This window comes from Patella vulgata, chromosome 2 (genome assembly GCF_932274485.2).
Source record: "Patella vulgata chromosome 2, xgPatVulg1.2, whole genome shotgun sequence".
Classification (NCBI taxonomy): domain Eukaryota; kingdom Metazoa; phylum Mollusca; class Gastropoda; family Patellidae; genus Patella; species Patella vulgata.
In genome coordinates, this window is record NC_065880.2 from 46,704,168 (window position 1) to 46,725,207 (window position 21,040).

At 35.7% G+C, this 21,040-nt stretch overlaps 1 protein-coding gene across 2 annotated transcripts; it reads left to right on the plus strand.

The window, feature by feature from the left end:
* The first annotated feature begins 875 nt into the window (after positions 1–875).
* On the plus strand, positions 876–20,417 carry LOC126809842 (uncharacterized). 2 transcript variants are annotated; one of them, XM_050534654.1, is made up of 3 exons: positions 876–892; positions 8,241–8,303; positions 17,912–20,417. In XM_050534654.1, exon 3 carries the CDS (start codon positions 17,986–17,988, stop codon positions 18,946–18,948), a length of 963 nt encoding a protein of 320 aa, XP_050390611.1. In that variant the 5' UTR covers positions 876–892; positions 8,241–8,303; positions 17,912–17,985; the 3' UTR covers positions 18,949–20,417. The 2 variants fall into 2 exon arrangements, with proteins under 2 accessions (XP_050390611.1, XP_050390610.1); XM_050534653.2 differs by lacking the exon at positions 876–892 and having other exon boundaries at positions 8,078–8,303.
* The last annotated feature ends 623 nt before the right edge of the window (positions 20,418–21,040 follow it).

The window sequence follows — 21,040 nt, forward strand, 5'->3', positions numbered from 1 at the left end:
ACAATTGTAGCCCAAACGGCTGTTGTTGTACTATGAGGGTAATTTTTCCTGGGCAGTGGCGTTTCCGTCTACTTTTAGTTCAATTCCAACTGATAAGGGTTCTATAGCGTGCAAGCCAACGTGTACATGGGGACTCGGTTTATCGTTCCATCCGAACGAATGAACGCTGTTGTTACTTGCCCCCCCCCCCCCCCACGTCCTGCATCACTGACAAGGGGAAAGCACCGGGATGAAACCAGGACCACCTGGATAGTGAGCCAGCATGTTAATCACTGAGCCAGAAATTAAATTCAAATTTATCACTTTTATAGACCTGTTAAAACTAAGTCTTTAACTCAATACCATCCACAATATCAAAAGCCCATCTTTTCACGGTAAGGTTACGATATCAAAGTTGATTTATATTGACTAATAAGTCGTGTTTGCAATGTCGAAGACTGTGGATGATATTGAGTTAAAGAGTGGATGATATTGAGTTAAAGACTTGGCTCCTTTAAGGATGTAGTTTTCAGTATTCGCCATGTTAGCTGGCTAGTCACATTTACGCTTTACTCTAGTGATTGATATTTGAAAGCGATGGTTTGGGATTGAATTTCAAAAGCCAAAGCACATGGTAGAAGGTAAACTGTAGAGCTAAGGCCTCCAGCAGTGCCACCTGTCAAGTTGTTTCAGTACAGAAATATACCCATATACGCCTTTGAGTGTGTATTTTAAACTTTTTTTATATATAAAATCCTAGGCCCAGCGGTAATGAGCAAAGCTTCTTGTGTGTAGTTTCACGAACACCTTGTTCACAAATGCAGCTTTTAAACTACTGGGCTATTGACTCTTCTGAAAGCCAGGCCCAAAATCCCCACTCCAGGCATAAGTTGTGATGTGTTTCATGCACGAGGTAGGTATGCTTGCTATTTCTAATTCACTCAATTTGATATTTATTGTTTATTTCTTGCAATGTATGTGTACCTTGTCTTCTCCGCGGGTTTGGCGTTTGGTTTTTTGTGTGTAGTACGGTCCTCCTGCGCGGACTATTTATTATACTACTTTTCATTTTACGAGTTCACATCGCTAAAGGCATATACCGAGTTTTAACTAGAGGTTTATTTACTTATGCATAACATCACAACTATGCAACTTAAATTCCCTCCAACTTATAAAAAAACAGCTTTTAATATTTAACCAACATTTTAAAGCAATCCATGTGCAAACCTTAACAATTACAAGTATATAATCAATTAAAAGATGAAAAAAGAAACTAGAATTTAATTACATAGCTGAAAGGCGGCACATGTAAGGGCTGTAATTTTCTTTAAGAATTCTACTAAAACATAATAATGTGTAAAGATGCAGAAGGTTAACTTTGTTTGTGGTAGTTTCAAGTGGAACGAGAGTGGCTTATGATAAACGCATATGATGCAAATTTTAATAATAATGACACATTTTAGGCTGAATGATTCACTGTGACTTGATGATGAATTTATGTCAAATCACTTGGAAGTTAAATAAAATGGGAATTACCGTCCAACTTTCCTGAACCAACCGGGCAGACGGACATGCGCCACATAATGTGCTTTTGGGGGAATTGTGCCCCCCCCCCCCCTTCATCGAATTCCAACTGCCAAGGGTTCTTTTACGTGAAAGGTGAACCTCGGTTTTCCGTACCATCCGAACAACTGTACGCAATTCCTTGCCAGCCCCCCCCCCCCCTCCGCACTAAGTGGGGCCACGGTACATTCATGTATGGGCTTATCGTGTTATACTCAGTAATTATAGTAGCAGTCAAGAATATAAATTAATAAATACTAGTTTTCTGTAGAACTTTAATTCTTATAGGAAATACACTTAAGTTGATCGTAAACTCGATATTTCAACGTCTTTAATAAGAAAGTGGTGTGAACAAAATTTGTTCATTATATACACAAACGTCAAGGTTAATAAATATAGCAGTGTGGTATCCATAATAAGTATATCGGAAACATATCAAGCATTAACATCTCAATATAGAAGTGATAAATTTGATAGGTTACATATTGAAACAAGCCACATTTATCCAATGTACCCAATTTAAAAATTTATCCCAAAAGCAAAACAGTTTGTGACTTAATATTAAAGCACCAGTAATTTACCAATTCTTAACAATCCGACATCATTGATTTGTAAGGATGTAAAACAGAATCAGCAGAACCTAATCTCTATGTCGTGATGTTGCATGAGTTCTATATTGCATGTATCATAATACTTACCAATTCTTTCCTTAAAGTGGTTAAAGCTGAATTAATCCTTTCACGAGACGCATTATAATCCATCTTTATCTTCTGTGCTCCAACCGCCATGATTCTTCACCAAGATTTGAGTTCAAATAAGGTGAATATTAATATCACATATTAAACATATATATTGATATTTACTTATATATACCTATTATAATCATATCTTAATGACTCGACCTATATAAGCAAATGTCTTTCTAACACTCCCATACACTATAGTTTTGACCTGTTTCAGTTTAAAGACCACTCAGTTTTATAATGTCCAAAATATAATTTGATATTATTGCTATCTTATGTGAGTGTTTATTCACGTGGTTGGAGTACGAATTTAAAACCTAAGTACAGTCAAATAAAAACACCATGATACCCTCCACTTCACATCGGAATTACACGTAAACAGTCTTTTATTATTTCTTCCTTTCTTTGAGTGGAACTATTTTCTTACCCCAGTCTGATAATATCCTTTTCTTATAGTATTTATTTTAGAACAGATTTGGCTTAATACTGTTATCCACTTTTTTCAAAATATAATCATTTCATTCAGCATTAATTTCAATCGTATAACCGTTACAATAATTATTGACATAAACGTGTTTTATCGACATTCGGTCCACCATATTCTAATATACAGGTTTCCTATGTATCGCTCGGATGGCAATAATTATGTTGCGTCCCTCTGAAAGCAGGATGTATGGGACAGTCCAATTCAAGTTACGAATTAGTGTCCCCTCAATTGTCAATATAGGCCACCACCAGTAATGATTTGAGTTAACATTTGAACAACACGTGTCACAAAATCAACCACTATCCATAACATTCAGACGTTAATATGCGCCACTGCTTTTCTATTCTCCGGATATATCGTCTGCTAACCAACACCACGTGACTACCAAACAAATATCGTCTGCTGTAAACGCCGTGTAAATAGTCCGAGTTGAGAATGAGGAAAATATTGGAAAAGGTTTGTTTCAACAAACACATGTTGTTTTATTTGCGCCACGAGTCCAGAATAATATCATAAGTCTTTGTTATTGCAGGAATATAAATGGATTGATATTGTTGACATACGTGATGTTTATTAATTGTTCTAATTTTTGCACAATTCCGAAATATTTGAGCTAGGCAATTATGAGATTTCATGTCTTTATTCCTCATGATCGTACAGATTTAATGTATACAATCTTATGAATTCAAAATACACCTCCTAAAACAGCCAGACGGGTTTTGAAATTAGACACGACATCTTAAGACGATTGTTTTAAAACCTCTATTATGTTCTATCCATTACACATATTTTTAAAATAAAGAGTAGGACTCGTATACGATTTGCTCTTTGTGTTTATTTAATAAAATAATTTGTCTTGTTTTATCCATGGGACTTTTTATTTCATAATGGTTTAGTAATAGACAAACTGTTCAGATCAGGGCCCTCGTTTCAGTCCTATTTGCCAGGCTTGACTCACTGGCAGTGAAAAATTTGGAATCCTATAACTAACATTCGTAGTTTTTAGAATTCGAAAGTTATGATAAAAATGTGAGGCGACAGCACGCTATACAAGCCAAAATCGACTCGAAAATAGGAAATCAAGAAATAGCTACCCCTCGCATTTTGGCTTGTGTTGCGTCTTGTCGACTTTCGACTTAGTCATGTTTTTGTTTTTATTCATGTCAGTAAGAAGGCGTCAACACGCATACCAAGCGAATGTGCAACTCGAAAATAAGAAATTAGGAAATAAACACACTGCACTTGCTGTCGTGCTTTCGACTTTTCTAGTTTCGCTTTGGACTTTGTGCTAGTTTCCTAATTTCTACTTTTGGAGTTGCATTTTGGCCTGGCATGCGTGTTGGCGCCTTCTTACTGACATCAAGACGAAAGTCGAGTATACGCTATACTAGTTCCGACAAAACGAGCTGCGCTATTATCGCGGAGGGGGAGGGGGATGTATATGGTCTGTCATTGAGGCAACTGGCGTGGTGTCGATTCCCCGGTTGTACGTTACAAGGAGTGGGATCGCCTGTCCAACCTCGGGGGCTATCTCCTTGTCCTCCGGTTTCCTCCCACTGCTAAAGACCCCTACGCGCAAGCGAATTATTGAATCAAAATTGAACCATATGTTAGTCCCTCTCTCTCTTTTATCGCGATGTGTTTATTTTTTAATTTCCTATTGTCAAGTCGATTTCGGCTTGTATAGCGTGCTGTCGTCCCACATTTTGTCTTAACGTCTACTTTTCGACTTCCGCGTTCAGAAGGGGCGATAGGTAGAAATTACGAATGATAGCTATAGGCTTCCATGGAAAAAGACTGACTAGAGAACTAACCTGTCAGTCAATTGTTCGGGTGGATTGGAACGGGACGAGGGCACCTCAAGGGATATATTTGGATATTCCAGGACATTTCTGATTTCTCCTATGATTTCAGTATTGTTAACCTTTTATTTTTGACAACTTCGTTTCTTTCAAAAATAATTGGTAGGTATCTTGTACAGTCCTTATTACGATTTATTGAAATAAAGTTGTTTGAGATGGGGTATCATCTTGACTCTGCCAATTTCAGATTTCTTCATATGAAGTCACTGGGTCAAAAAGGTCGAGTGATCTCTCTGATTTCCTTATTAGATTTGACAATATTTAAAAGGTCATTTTGGTTTTCCTTATAACACGATTTTTACATTGTACCTCCGCGCGTTTCGCGGCCTACCATTGAACCCTTTGAAAAGGACCCAACGGTGTTCGTTAGCCTTCACCTGACCTAACGGTCCCGTCATTATTATATTCGAGGAAAGTCGGCGTGAACATGAAGATGCATTTATAGAAATTTGTTATTTTGAATAAATATCGATTTGAAAAAAAAAACATCTGGCGAAATGTTGAACACTTATGGGCGTGGATTTTCTTTTAAAATAAATAAATAAGGAAGTAGGCAATATCAAAAGAAGTATTTGAAACGCTTTCACTATAAAAACAATTAAAAATCAAGTTTTTGGAGGGGTATGAGACTGTCAAAAGGCAGCTATAAAATTCTGTTGTATAAAACGTTTAATCTCCGACATGGCAATTGCATGCCATTAAGAGTTATTTCCCTTTTACTATCAGTCCGTCAAATTTGGCGAAATATAAATTCCCCTCCCCGACGCCGTTCGACCTATGATTAGGAATAAGAGGGAGATTACTTTCTTATTGTCGCAAGAGGGTTTGGTGTATTAGTCTGCTTTAGATTATACATGTAGTAAGGTCTGTGACCGAGTGAAGCGCATGTCCTCTCTTGTCAATTCTGTTCGGGGTTGGATGGCTGAATGGTTGGCACGTGCGTGCTGTATCATTAAGTCTGTCATTGAGTCAACTGGCGTGGTTTCGAATCCCCGGTTGTACGTGACAAGGAGTAGGGCCGCCTGTCCAACTTCGTGGGTTTTCTCCGGGTCCTCCGGTTTCCCCCTACGGCTAAAGACCCCTACGCGCAAGCGAATTATGGAAATAAAATTGAACCATGTGTTAGTCCTGAAATGACCTGGTTTGTGTCGAGTGGACCTTAAACCCCATCTCTCTCTCTCTATCTCTCTCTCTCTTTGTCAATTCTGTAGATCACTAAGAGTTATGAAATATAACAATTTTGTTTAGTATCGATGTCTAGAACTGAATTTTAACATAGAAGTCTTCGATAATCTACAGCCAACAACAGTTTCGAGCTAGATTAAACATACATTATGCAAGAGCTAAATCTGCCTATTGCAGGTATTTCTTTAGGTCTGAAATGTTTTCTAAATTATTATTAATTAGACATTAATTAACTTATCCAGACCATAATCAACTCTCGATTTCATCGCTAGTCTGCGTTATTTACTTAATTATTTTCTTATTTGTTGCTCAAATTTCATTTATGATTTAATCATGAAATGGATAATCGAAACTATATTTTTTATCGTACCGACTTTAGTAATGATCATCGAGGCTAGGCCGAAATTTCAATCGCCTAATTCTCGGTTCATAGTGGATCAATTTAACTGAAATTTTTTAGCAAATTGCCTTTACATTATCTAGTTTTTAACTATTATAGTGAGAACTGCCAGCTCTTTATCTAATCTCCCATAATGTATCTTTAATTTCATTCATTTAAAGATGCGTTATATAACAGCCAAATCTGCTTTTTGTAGATCTTTCTTTTAGTTTTGGCTTCACATGTTATACATGTATAAACTATTATTTAGACATCTGTTCACACGACAAGACGATAATCAACTCTCTAGACCATCGGATATAGAATTTTCATTCTCCTTACGGGCAGATTTAACCATATTGATCTGCTCCGTTAAACCATATATTAAGATGTGTTCAATTAAAGCTGCTGTCTTCCATAATATTTCACATAGTATCATAACCAAACTACCATATGGGCATAATGTCCCAGCATCAAATAAAAATAATGTAATGCAAATCTTAATAAAATCACATTGGCGACTTGGGTCTTCTAGATTGAGTACGGGGGCTACGGTGAGTATATCGTTGACTCACCAACCAGGAGTAGGCCTACCGAGGTTCGATATCGGTGTTGGACGAGAAGTTCCCCCGGGATTTCGAAGTGGTTCAGCACGAAGGCCTGACAAGGAACAATGGTCTGGTGGTCGTTCGGGTGGGACGAAAAACCGAAACCCCGTGTACACGTTGGCGTCCACGTAAAATGACTCTTTGACAATTGGAATTTGAAGTAAGAGTAGGCCGAGAAGTTCCCCTGAGATTTCGAAGTGGTTCAGCACGAGGGCCTGACAAGGATCAATGATCTGGTCGTTCGGATGGGACGAAAAAACCGAAGCCCCGTGTACACGTTGGCGTTCACATAAATGACTCTTTGACAGTTGGACTTTGAAATAAGAGTAGGCCGTAGCACCGCTGTTCAGGCAAAATGTTCTTTATATCACACTGCCATGGCGTATGTCCGTTGTCATTAACCCGGTTCATTTCATTATGTACAATTTTTTTCATTAATTTTCAAACATTATCAGCCATATCCTTGGTACAAGGGGTAGTAATATCGACCCCTGGGGGAAACGTGACTAACACTTAACAAATAAGATTTTGGGATGAACTCGAAAAGTAATTGCATGTATTTCACAAAACTGTTTTGCGACAAATAAAATTCCAATAAAACATGGTTTTTGCTGAATTTATATTCGTTGTGATGGCGATTTGATGTTTATGGGAGACAACTCCTACAATCTAGCGATTTTGTAACTATTGAGTATTAAAAATATTTCATATATTGGCACCAATTGGAATATTATATGTAAAGAAACTGTAACAAAATGCTAATCTTTATCGTGTATTTATTTTTCACCTAAACACATTATCTAGAGCTAGTTTATGTGTATAAATAACTCAGGCACCGAGTAGATCATTCTATTATTTATTTACCATGGATTTCTATAAACAAACTTATATGACGTCGATATGTATATATATATTTTTTTTTCCATAGACATTGAACATGTAATCCCTTTAAAGAGCAAATAAAAACAAATCTTTTCTACATATAAATTCTGCTTGAGTAACTACAGCGGATTTTCATGCTTTTTATTTACAATAGACATATATAACAATACAAACACAAATACAAAAGAAAATACATACAAAAATATATATACAATATATCATAACAACCACTTTCTATATCGCAGAAACCCCACATTGACAAGTATATGAAATACACATGATAACCTTGGTCGTGTATGAGATATAAGTATTTCTGTATACTAAACATGAGCTATTATCATTGAAATGGGATTTTCGTTACCAATGTCTTTTTATTATTCTTATCACGAGTATAAGATAGCCGTGAAATATGCTGATCAGTTTACCTGACTGAACATCGAGTGAAAAGAAAAGCGTTTATAGACAGTTGCATTTTACTGAGAGACTATAATATAGGCTAATACCGCCCATTCATTATGTATAACTTGACAACAATAATTGTATGAATTGCAGAATATGATTCGAATACATTAACCGCACAGACAGATATAAGGACACTCCTGTCATAAATATTGGGTAAGTTTCTATCTTAGTAATATAAGAATGTTGAGTTATTTTTGGTTTATACGTAAATTATAATCATATAATATTTGATAAATCGTAATTTATAGACCTTAATTATATAATGATTATGATAAATACAAATGGAGCCCATTCGCGCGTTGCTATATCAATAAATAAGGCAGTGTCATCACTTATGCAATGCTATTTTGATATAAGATTCACTTCTGTACTTTTATTTTAAATATAATATAACCTCTTAAATATTTAAAATGTATTGTGTATGCACTTCCAGGCATATTCCTGATCTTTAAAACAGCTGAACACCTTTGATTCAGATCAAAGTAAAATTGGGCTGATCTGATGTTACAATGTTATTTTTGATCCAAATCAAAGGGTTCTCTAGTCAATAGAAGAATTAAAGGCACCTAAAATGGAACTGAAGCGCAATTTCTATCAATATTAATGGGTGTTTATGATGTCGATGAAATATTTCATATTGAAAATGTCCAAGCCATGGTATTATGTCAACATTTCCTTTAACAGTTTCTCAATTTTTACTATGTGGGGTATTTATTCAAACATGTTCGTTGCTTGGGTTTGTGTTGAAAACTAATATCACTATCACTACCCTAGAAAAATATATTTCTCGAATTCATCAATATGAATGCACCTTACAACGTGGATTGTAAAACCCCACCCATCTACTTAAAGACCATTTAGTTTACATGATAGTAAAGAAGTGTTGAAATATACATTTAAAGACTATGGTCAATAAAATTTGATCTTAAATTGATCCAAAATCCTAACGAAAGGTATCACCATCTAAAGTTCCTGCTACTTTCTATTAATTTCACGTGGCCATATTTTGCTCTTAGCTCGTTTGTTAATGCCTGAACGATAATTCATTTCTGTCCACGAACCACGATGCCAAAATGAAAACTTACCTATGTTTTGGGGTTTTATTAGTGTAGATTGTTGTCTAAAGATAGATCAATCCATTGCACTATTCAGAAGTGAATACTGTAATTTGTTACCAACTGGTTTTACTAATGAACAAGTTGCAAAGCTATACACAGGTAACAATTCTATTGAATACAATTACTGCTTAATAATGAGCGACGTTTTTCAAGTTACTAAATGCCATGGAAACAATTTATAAGACATCACTATCCAAATTATCTTCAAAACATAGTAAATAGCATTGTACCATCCAAAACGTCCTATACGACCAGAAGACAAATCATTATTGAATGAGACAACTATCACTTGCTTGAAAAATAACCTTTTGAAAAAGTTCGTTAACTGTGCGGAATACAGTTCCTTGGTTATGTTAACAATCCAGTATGAGAACATTTTGAGACGCCTAATACCCATAAAGATAACTAAAACTTTGGGAATGGTCATATTATTATACACAGATTGATGTTTAAGTCCAGCAAATTTCATATTATTATACATAGGCTGATGTTTAAGTCATCAAATTTGCTGGACCTTTGTAGGATTTAATAAAAAATTTATGGGTTCTGTTTTTTTTTATTTTCGGGGGTCACCCTGTATATTCAATTTTATCGTCTTCTTAAAATATGTACCCTATGTCACCGTGATTTGTTCTTTTGCTATAGATGGCAACACCATTTTGAGCGCACATCGATATAGGTTAGAGAACACATCAATCTGGACAGACTTACTGCGACAGGGTCACTAAAAGTAAATAAATTGGGATATCTCCGGCTATGTATATTGAATCAATGCATCACTAAACCAGCCAGCACAGTAATAATAGACCACGATGAGTTCATTCTATATAAAATCAATCTGAGACGATATACTGATCTACAAGCGTTCTATAACACAATTATAATGGCGATCCCAAATGACTGACCAATCCCCTATTGTTTTTGTTCTGAATTTTCAGGACGTGCGAGAATCATTTGACAAGCTTGTTTGGGTAGTGTTTAATAGAAACTAATTCGAATCTCTTATTTATTTTCTTTCCGTTCAAATTGGAAATCCAATTTCCAGTGACTCCTCCAGATATATGAGTATAATGTATAAAATGAAACATACTAACACCATAACATAAAACATTTTGATATCATCCTACCAACATACTCTGCCACAATAGAGAGACAAATACATATTGCAAAACCCTTGTCAGATAATTGGCGACTTTTTTTGTAATGCTGAGTAAGGATATAACTAACGCAAAATTCCCACCTAGTACTAATTCCAGAATTTCGACTAAATCAACTTCTGAACAAGACAAAAACATCAGAAAAGTGTTATTTTCAAGAGGCACAATCTGAATAATCTTTACAAATAATAGTATTAGGCCTATGTGTCTTTAACAACCCTCGGGGCACATATGAAATGTACAATTGAGATGTGTGATTTAGTAAGCATGCACAATCTACTACAAAACACACATCACTATCAAACTCTATAAGAAGCCATTGTTAGGCGGTTGATCGATCAATACCAATAAAAAGATTTCAATAACTCGAACACTGTAGTTGTTAGCTAATAAACAGCTATAAATCCGCTCTTAAAGTTTTTTAATTGCTTTTGACTTGCTGAGATGCAAACACTTAAGCAGCCGTTGTCAAACAAGGAAAGTGTTTGGAACTATAAATACTTTTCTCCTGGGGGTTGTCAGGACAAATGACTACAGTAAAAGTCGACATAAGTTATTGAGCTCCACTCTATAATTTACCCACTATATACAATTTCTAAGTGTCTCTAAGTAATAAACAAAAGTAGTTTATTTAGAGTCTATAGTTTCCCTGTAAGTGATATTACGTTACAAGTAGAAAACTATTCTTTTAAAATACCAATGCAGCCTTTCCGGTCAATATGTCTATGATGGTCGGATTTTAAAACTTGCTTGGATCCCTTAAGGATTGTTGAAATTCTAATTAGTGCATCAATTATTCACAGGGTTATTGGACATGTCACCGAAACTCTCGACGTCTGGGATTTTTCTTTAACTTAATTACTAAAGATTGATAGTCTAGCAATATGGACGATCTCTTTCCAAATTCAGAGCTTAAGATCAATTAGTCTCGAAGACACTGTCCCTTGTAATCACTCTATACTTAAAGAATGTTTCAAACATTTTATTCACATCAAATTTTGGTTGTAGGACGAACTCTATCGAAATTCAGAGCTAATTATTAGCAGTTATTCTTGCAGTAGTTTCCACGAATATTTTCCCTCCCTTTAAAATTTTCATCAACGACTAATTTGGTAGTAAAATAAAACAGTAATAAATTCATTTGACCATATGGCAACACTCTTTTATCTGCAGTTTATCGCTAAACAATATATATATATATAGATTTAGATTGATCTAATGCAATCCCTGCAATAACGGCAAGACGACATAAACTGGGGCTAGTTCCAATCAAGCGGTTAGTAATTCTATATTCCTAAAGCCAAAAAATAAGAAAAAGATCGGAGAAATTTTCGGGCGGCGTACAATGTGTATATTGTAAAGTAGCTAACAATACAACAGTCAAAACCGTTTGTCATTGTCAAATTTTCAAATAATCATTTTCTAAAACTCCTGTTCGTGACATTAAAATGTGTAATTAAATTTTGAAACCACACCCATTGTCAAATGAAATTCTGCAAGAGAAAACAACCGTTTTGTATTGTTCATCGAATTCCAACTGCCAAGGGTTATTTACGTGCAGGCTAACAACGTGTACACGGGACCTCCGTTTCTTATCCATCAGAACGACTAGACTCTGTTTCTTGCCATACCCTTCCCATTGCATCAGTGACATGGGGAAAGTCTGATGGACTTATCTCAACCACCCCTTATCCATAAAATACGTAACATGTTTATTATGTAAATATGGCGGCTACACCACATCCGTGTTAATTAATTTCAATACATAAGCATAGTTTATTGTATTTATGAATGCATCCAGTCTTGTGAAAGGGGTTTACGTACACATGTTCTGTGTTTCAATGTTCATTCTCTTTAAACAGGTACAAAGTATTCCCATTGTGTCCTGGAAAGTTCCGTCTATTAGATAGCTTAACTATATTTGACAGAACGTAAAATAACTCCCGATTTTCTATTGAATTTCAATAATTCTACGTCAGGTTGAATTTAGTATAGAATGATGTGTTAATAATAACATTCTCACTATTTGCTTTCTAATATCAGATTGTATAGTGTAAGTACCACAGAGATGTTTTGTGAATCAACTTCCAGTGTAATTGAATAATCGAATGTACAACATTTTCTGTTATGAAATTATGCTGTTGAGATTATGAATCGTGTACAAAGACCACCGTGTGTCATAATTACCTCATTGGGTTAATTTGTTTAAACTGAATACATTAATGCCATAAAATGCAGATGAAATTATATTAATAATAAAAATCAATTCTCCCAATCTTTGTGATTAAATTTAGCTACCAATCGTTCATATTGATTTTGTTTTCTAGCTGATGGGGTTTATTTAGGGTTCATCTGGATTTTTCTGTTATATAACAGTATATTAATTTTGTTTGTTTTAATTAATGTCCTCGATAGATAACCCGTTTTATCCCCTTGAGCAAATTATTTGTTTACCTTATTTCTCATCAATGCGTTCTCCAAATTCTTAAAAGTTCATCGAACTATATTGCCAACTTAGGTTGTTTTATCTCGTAATTCACCCTTTTCGTTTTGATTTAATAATTTGAATACATAATATTGATATACGATCTACCACACTGTTATTGAGGTTTTTGTATACACCGAATGTTATATCCATGGCGTTGAACGTTAGTCTTTTGTGTTTTCTGATAATTTTTTAAAAACTATATTTTATTCAATAAGAATAGGATTGGGGAAAAGGCTAGGCCTATATCACCCCCCCCCCCTTCAACAAAACAATATAATTACAATTAGTTTACTTAAATACATGTATATATTCTAAACTATTCATATTGCGTTATTAATTAATAAAATTATGGAAGGAAAGAATGATATATACTATTCAAAAAAAGTAGGGGATATTTGATTTTTAAGTGTTATTAAAGTCACCTAATGAAACTGACGAAGAAACAAATGACAAAATGAAATGAAGTTCACATTCATCGATTTATTCCAAATGATCGTTAGACTAAGTAAGGCACAGACTGACCATTATAAGGGTAAAATGATACCCGGGGTCAAACAGCAAAGTTACCACAGCATCACAACCAAGTCAGTAACGGGTAAATCCTCCTCTGTTTGCCAAACAAGCATTGATCCGACGTGGCATACTCCTAATGAGACGTCTAAGGTAATTTTGGTCCAGATTGTCCCATTCCTGTTGCAACGCAGCAGCAAGTTCTTGGACATTGGCAGGACGTTGTTGACGTTGACGTAACCTCTGTCCAAGCATGTCCCAGACATGCTCGATGGGGGAGAGGTCGGGACTCAGTGCTGGCCAAGGTAATGTGGTGATGTTCTGTTGTTGGAGGTAACCTGTAACGATCCTGGCCCTGTGACATCTTGCGTTGTCATCCTGGAAGATGAAACGGCGGCCATGACGTCGTGCGAACGGCACAACATGGACTGCCAAGATGTTGTCCCGGTAGTACTGGCCTGTAACACGCCCTGCAACAACATGTAAAGCCGTTCTTCCAGCAACAGTGATGCCTCCCCACACCATAACAGAACCACCCTCAAATCGATCATTTCTGATGACGTTAACGTCTTGGAAGCGCTCGTTTCGACGACGCCACACCCTCCTACGTCTGTCCAAAAAATCAACAGTGAACCTTGACTCATCTGAAAACATCACATTGCTCCACCGTCGATTATCCCAGTGTTGACGATCCCTACACCAACGACGTCTTGCCTGAATGTGATGATCTCTCAAACAAGGGATCACGCGAGGACGTCGGGCGCGAAGGTGACCCCTATGCAGTCGATTCCGAATCGTCTGGCCACTCACTCTCACACCAGTGTCTGTTTGAAGACGAGCGCTGATCTGATTTGCTGTGATGACACGATTTCTCAAGGCCAAGGTACGGATAAATCGATCCTGGGTTTGAGTTGTCGCCCTTGGTCGACCTGAGCGTGGTCTGTCCTGTACAGATTGTGTATCACGGTATCTGGACCATAGCCTGCTTATGACAGACTGAGAAACATTCATCGTCCGCGCCACAACCGCCTGTGTTGTGCCGATCTGTAGCATGCCAAGGGCACGTAACCTTTCATCTTGGGTAAGCCGACGCATATCAAAATTTGTTTTCTGGTCACTAAAACAATTAAACTGATGTTTCCACCCTGGAATTCAATGCCACAATGACTGTAACATTCAAAGTCAAAGTCGTGCAAATCTTGGGTTGGATCACCATGATGATCCCAAGCATCACCTGCATTCCATGCGGTAGCTATTGGTGCGTTTGGGCGTCACATGTAACTGGAAATGTTTCTTCTGTTAGGTTCTATAGTGACTTTTTTTCGTAGTCATTTGCATATTTTAGTATTATGCCCCCAAAATCAAATATCCCCTACTTTTTTTGAATAGTATATTTACAAATATTCTATACACATAATGTTTGCTGTTGGCTTTAAGGCCTGAAAATGTACTAACATGTTGCAGCGTAAACAACAGAAGCCAGTGATGGTAATGATAATAGACGATTACAGTACTTAAAATCTATTACTTAATTCTAAACAATTTTGCCATACAATAGAAATTTTATGTGGATGTATTTTGTAGGTAATGTTTTTGTAGGTATATTTCGTGCATCTGAATATAAGCGACATACGAGCTAGGAGAAAGTGATAAGGATCTTCAAAATTGTGTCCACATCGGCAGGTTGGAGACTCAGTTATGTTTCTTAAAAATGCATTTAAATCACTATTTGATAAACGAAGTCTTGAATGGATAATTTGAACTTTTCTTTTGCCAATATTGTAATGAGAAGGTACCAAGTAATCATGTTTTGAATAAAGTATCTGAATTACGTATAGAAAGATCTAGATTGTATAAAAGTCTTGTGGTTGAAGAAATAATTTAGTTTTGCAAAAATAGTATGGAAGGTTTTTATCATTTCCTAATGTTAGTTTTTTGTTGGAATTATCATAAAAGTAGTCAGGGGTTAAGTGATTTATTATTTTATATAGAAATACTTGTGTCTTTTACGGTGTTGTTTTAGAGGTAAAATGCTAACTTCTTTGTACAGTAAATCATGGCTAGCTTCCTTCACCGCTCCACATGCTGTGCGAAAATCATCTAATTATAATTGTTCTAACTGGTAAGCTAAGTATTCCCAATGTATAAGCCCCAAATGTTTATGATGGGATACCTCATTTATTTTTAACTGTGTTTATGCAAGGAGGAATCGAATAGTGGCTAGATGGGGTAGATATTGTTAATGTTTCAGGGTTAAAGGAAGCCAGCCATGTTTTAGCCCATGTGTATATTCTCTCAATATCTGAATTTAGAATTGCACTACCGATGAGTCCCATTCCATTGAGTGCATACAGATGTTTTGTCAACCCGTGAAGAAGATTCGCGTGACTTCTGAAAGAGGAGTGACAGGAATGTGCAGGAAAGGTGGCGGTTCTTCTCTACCAAAACCTGGATGTGTTTTATATTTGTATCCTCTTTGCTCGAGGTAAATGTTTGGGAAAGAATGGATGATAAAATAATGTTACTGGATTGTGGATTGTCCAGATTGTGGACACCGTGCTTTCCCAAATCTATCCTGAAAACGTTACCATGTTAATCTTTTTCTTATAGATTACCCCACCTGTAAAGTGATTGCTATTTGTATGTTAATCTGCAGTGATTTGGGAAAGAACAGTTGATAATGATAGCCTACTGGATTACGATCTGTTACAATTGGGACAAATTCTCGTGCTGCTGACGATATGTTAAACATCGCTAATTTCACTTCATTTTTTTTACCATTACATTTTGTATACATTTCCCAACTAATTTCTAAACAGAAACTTATAGAAAATATAAACATTGATAAAATGGTGATAACCAATTCGGGGTGAACGTGTACTAGTTAAAATGCATCTTAGTGTATGTAATACCCTGGAATAAAAATGAAATTAAATAGGCAAAGGTTCGGTCAATGTATCTAAAATACATATATTGGCATCGTTATCTTTTCTAACTTTGATGGCAATAACGTTTTAAATACGGCATAAGCCCGGCCTTAGTGATTTTTGTTTCTCGATTTGACGTGGTTATACTATGCAAATACATCGGGTATGTTGAAATTATCGACAAAACACTTGCAAACTATTTCCATTTAGTAGTCATATATAAATTTTTTAGTAACAAAATCTCGTAAACAATTAATTAATCTACCTGTGCCAGTCTTCAGTAATTAAATACGTGAAAGGTTATTTGGAATAGAATAAAACATAGATCTACTTATATTTATTTGCTTGTGTAGAGTAATGATGCCTCTTCCAATTTTGAATCTGAATGCAATTATTTTAGACCGTAAATCCTTTTATTACAACACAAAATCAAAACAAATATCTTTTACTCCTTTCCCCGGAAGGGGAATCACTCTTTTTGTGATTGCAATTTCAACTGCAACCGAATAATTGTCACTATTCCAAGTGAACCGAATCCGATTTCTACCATTATAAGCGTAACTGGGTACTATTTCGATCTTTTCAAATGTATCCGGATATTATTCTAACTATTTAAAGTGTATCCGGGTATTATTCCAACTATTTCAACTGTAACCGGATAATATTTCTACTCTTGTCTTTCAGATTGAAATCTAAGTCGGATATGTTTCGATGGTTTATATACGACCGAGTTTGGCGTTAACATGGTGCAATAACCCTTTCAATGTTCAAAGATATACATTGTTTTATCGTGTCGACTAATCAAATATAAAGGATTCAGATTAGACTCCAGGGGGGGGCATAGCAGACTAATCACTTACATTTTTACGAACTAAAACACGAGAGGCTGAAAAGTCCGTTGGTTTCATTTAAAAGACAATCCGAAAACAAGATGATATAATTTCACAACCCAAAGCCATTAATAGTGTATTTGAAATGTTTATTGAATTTCTGTAATAAAAAATAAGGTAATTGATTATACGTCTAAATACGTCTCCCGAGAAAAGGTACACAGTCGATTTATTGTCCAGATTATATAAAAAAAATTATCAATAACTATATTAAATATCGTGCATGATCTTGTTAATAAAACATCACTGTACCGAGTTCAATTCAATCTCAATTCGAGGTACTTTAACAAAAGAAAGGAACACATTATAATAAGAGTTCAGGCCGGTTCAAAAAGCATAAAAACTTTAAAAACGGATATAGTATTTACCATAAAGAAAAGTTATTGATATTTAATTAGCTCTTGACAAATGAAGAATTCTCGGTATTTATATACACAATATCATTTTAAAACATTCAATGAATATCGATTATGACTGCATACGATAGACATGTTTTAAGCGGGGTTATTGATACTAGGAGTGTGTAAGCAAATGAATTCCGCCGTCTATCAAATATAATAGTTTGCAAAAGATATTCCAAACCTCGAACGCCAAAGGTTCCGATTATAATTGATTTGGAGTGTTCCCCCAAAGCCGATTTCTGATTAAACAGTTCTATTTTTATTTTCTAGGTGCAGGGATGAATATTTATATCCAAACCATGCCTTCATTCCTTAGTTTGTCTAATTGATCTGAACCAAAAATCATGTCGACGACATCCACCGATGCCCCGAGTTATAACTCAACCCGCGTCCAGAGAGCTTATCGTATTAACAACATAGAAAATGCTCGACTCCAGGGACGACTTCATTTACTAGAAAAGGAAAAGCTCCATAAAATTCGTATGACAAATCAAGACATTAGACTTATATCGTTAACTTTGGAATATATTCAGTCGAGCAGTGGCAGGAGTTCGGAAGGACGTGCTCCTGAAATTATACCTGTGGAAAAGAAAGACGACCAAGGACCATGCTTCCTCTACGGTGAAAGGGTTCTGAGCAGGAAAGTTCGTCGATTTCAAAGACCACAATCAGCTTTTGACCGATCAGGCGATCGTAGAGACAGTGAAAGTTCTTCCGGTTCATCAACACAGGTTCGTCCTCAGAGTAGCCCAGCAAAACGAAAACCAACAATTTCTTGGAATTTTTCAAGTAGAGATAACGCTGAAACAAGTTCTGAGGGGGAATCTGAAACGGAATCGGAGCACACTCGCCATGCTTGGGAGGATGATACAACGGAAGTCACCAAGAGGATTCTCCGAGCCCAAGAAGGACAGCCAGTTGTTAGAGTAGCTCTTCACGAACAACAGATTGGACATTTACGTGGCCAGAGAGATACGTCTAAAGCCAAAGCTGTGTCCTTGCACGAATCGATGGAAAAATCGAAGGTTCTCGGAAGACACGGCTCGGCACCTTCAATGACAAGTAGAAAACGCTCATCTTCACTCGGTAGAAATGCCAATTTGGATGAAATATTGAATCAGAGACGTCCTACCCTCAGTGCCTCGACCTGGCGATCTCATTTATCCCACAATGACTCTTCGCCGGTATCTTTTGATGTTCGTAGTCAAAGCATACGAAATGAGAAACTGAAACTGAACAATAAACGACAGCAGTTAATTCAGAAGAAATTAAATGGTTTTAAAGAAAAGTACCCGTTTAGACAATGATGCCGTGTTTGACAGATCGTGTAACGAAACCATATCCGTTATTAGTTTTCAAAATATTGCTAAACTTATTGTCAAATGACACGCACAATTCTCTTATGGTTTTATATTTGATTCTGAATTGTCATTTAGCTATTAATTATCAACGTAGAAGAAACCCTTGTTCTTATAGTGCTTGAATATGGTCAGAGAATGGCCTCCAAAAATGTGAAATACAACATTTCTAAGCACTGGGAGCAAAGAACGGTCCTCATTTAAAAATGAGGTGAATTTTTGGGAAATTTGAATTCAATAGTCCTAGAATGCAATTAGTGCTATATTTGTCACAAAACTGTTTCGTATTTGACATGTCGGGTTTTTTGCAATATTAAACAGACCTGCTTTAAAAATGTAACAAAATTATAGAGAGTATTACTTTCGATTTGACTTTCCAGTTCCATTGATGGGGTGTGTGTATGTGTGTTAAAATTAGATTGTATACACAATTTAAGACACATCTGTCATTCAACACTTATATACTGACGTTTTATTTTTCAATTTACGAGGAAAGTATGGTTTATATTTCATGATAAAATTCTTCCCCCTAGGATTACACACGTGACTTTATAAAAAAATAACTAACGGCTAGTCTCAAAAGATTGTGTTGACGAGACAATTGTCTGTCTCACTAAATATTATTAGGCCTACAGAGTACCATATTTCACAATATTACTTGCAAGAATTTTGTGGTGTAACTAAGGGTCCAAGCAAATCCCGACACTGATACTGCATTTTGAAACACCAATCAATATTCTATATAAGACAGAGATAACAAAATGAAATATAATATAAAACGTATTTAATGTATTCATTCTGTTTAATATCCTCAAATGACATTTAGAAGTAAGGGTATTAATAAACATTAATAAAAAAAACCACAACTTTAATACTCTTACAGGTATCGTTATCAAGCAATGGTCAAGTGTTTTTGTCTATTAGTAGTATTTATTCTCTTTTAGAAAGGTTTGAATATTTGTATAATCAACCCAATACAGAGCTCATTTACCAACGTTTATTTAAACGATTTGTTTCAAACTCCTATTATATTCGTGACATGATAAATGAGCTTCTCTTTTAAATTTGACAATAAATGCATTATATATGCGTAAAATATATATATATATGTTTTTGAATGGTTTTCTTATTGTCTGACATCATGAATAATGAAAAAAATGTTCAACAAGTCATTTTAGATGGATAAGCATTCGCACTAGATGAATTTTAATAAAGCTATTCATGTGAAATAACAAAGACAACATCAGTTTGCTTTAAATATTTTTCTAAATGTAGACGATGAGTGGAGATTGATGTTTCAGATTGATAATTTAATAGACATATTCAGACGTAAACAGATACATGAAATATAATTTGGGTTTAAGTGCCCCCTTTGGGTATTATATGTATTACATTTGGAAATAGAATTATTGATCAAATACCATGGTATTTCTTATTATTCTTGCCAGCTTGTCATGTTGATTTATTTGAGGAGCCATGTTTATATTCAACAATTATATATTTTCGAATGATTTTCCCAACACAAGAATGTCTTTGATATTCGAATCCTGGAGGATGTCAACACGCTTTTACGAAATTTCACTTGATACATGAGAGAGAGTGAAGGAGAAATGGGGTTTAACGTCCACTCGACACAAACTATGTCATTTCGGGACTAACATATGGTTCAATTTTATTTCCATAATTCGCTTGCGCGTAGGGGTCTTTAGCAGTGGGAGGAAACCGGAGGACCCGGAGAAAACCCACGAGGTTAGACAGGCGACACCCTACTCTTGTCACGTACAACCGGGGATTCAAAACCACGCCAGTTGACTCAATGACAGGCCTTATGATACAGTGCGCACGTGCTAACCATTCGGCCATCCACCCTCCCCCCACCCCCTGACTAAATGAATCAATTCAATGAGGTAAACAAACAATGCCAAAATAGAAAGGAATAATTTTGTGTGAATCCGTGCACCTAAAATGCAACGGTATAGTTGAAAATAACCTAGTCAGCTTGTCATGTTTGAAAAAAATCCCTGTTATGGGTATGTTGGTC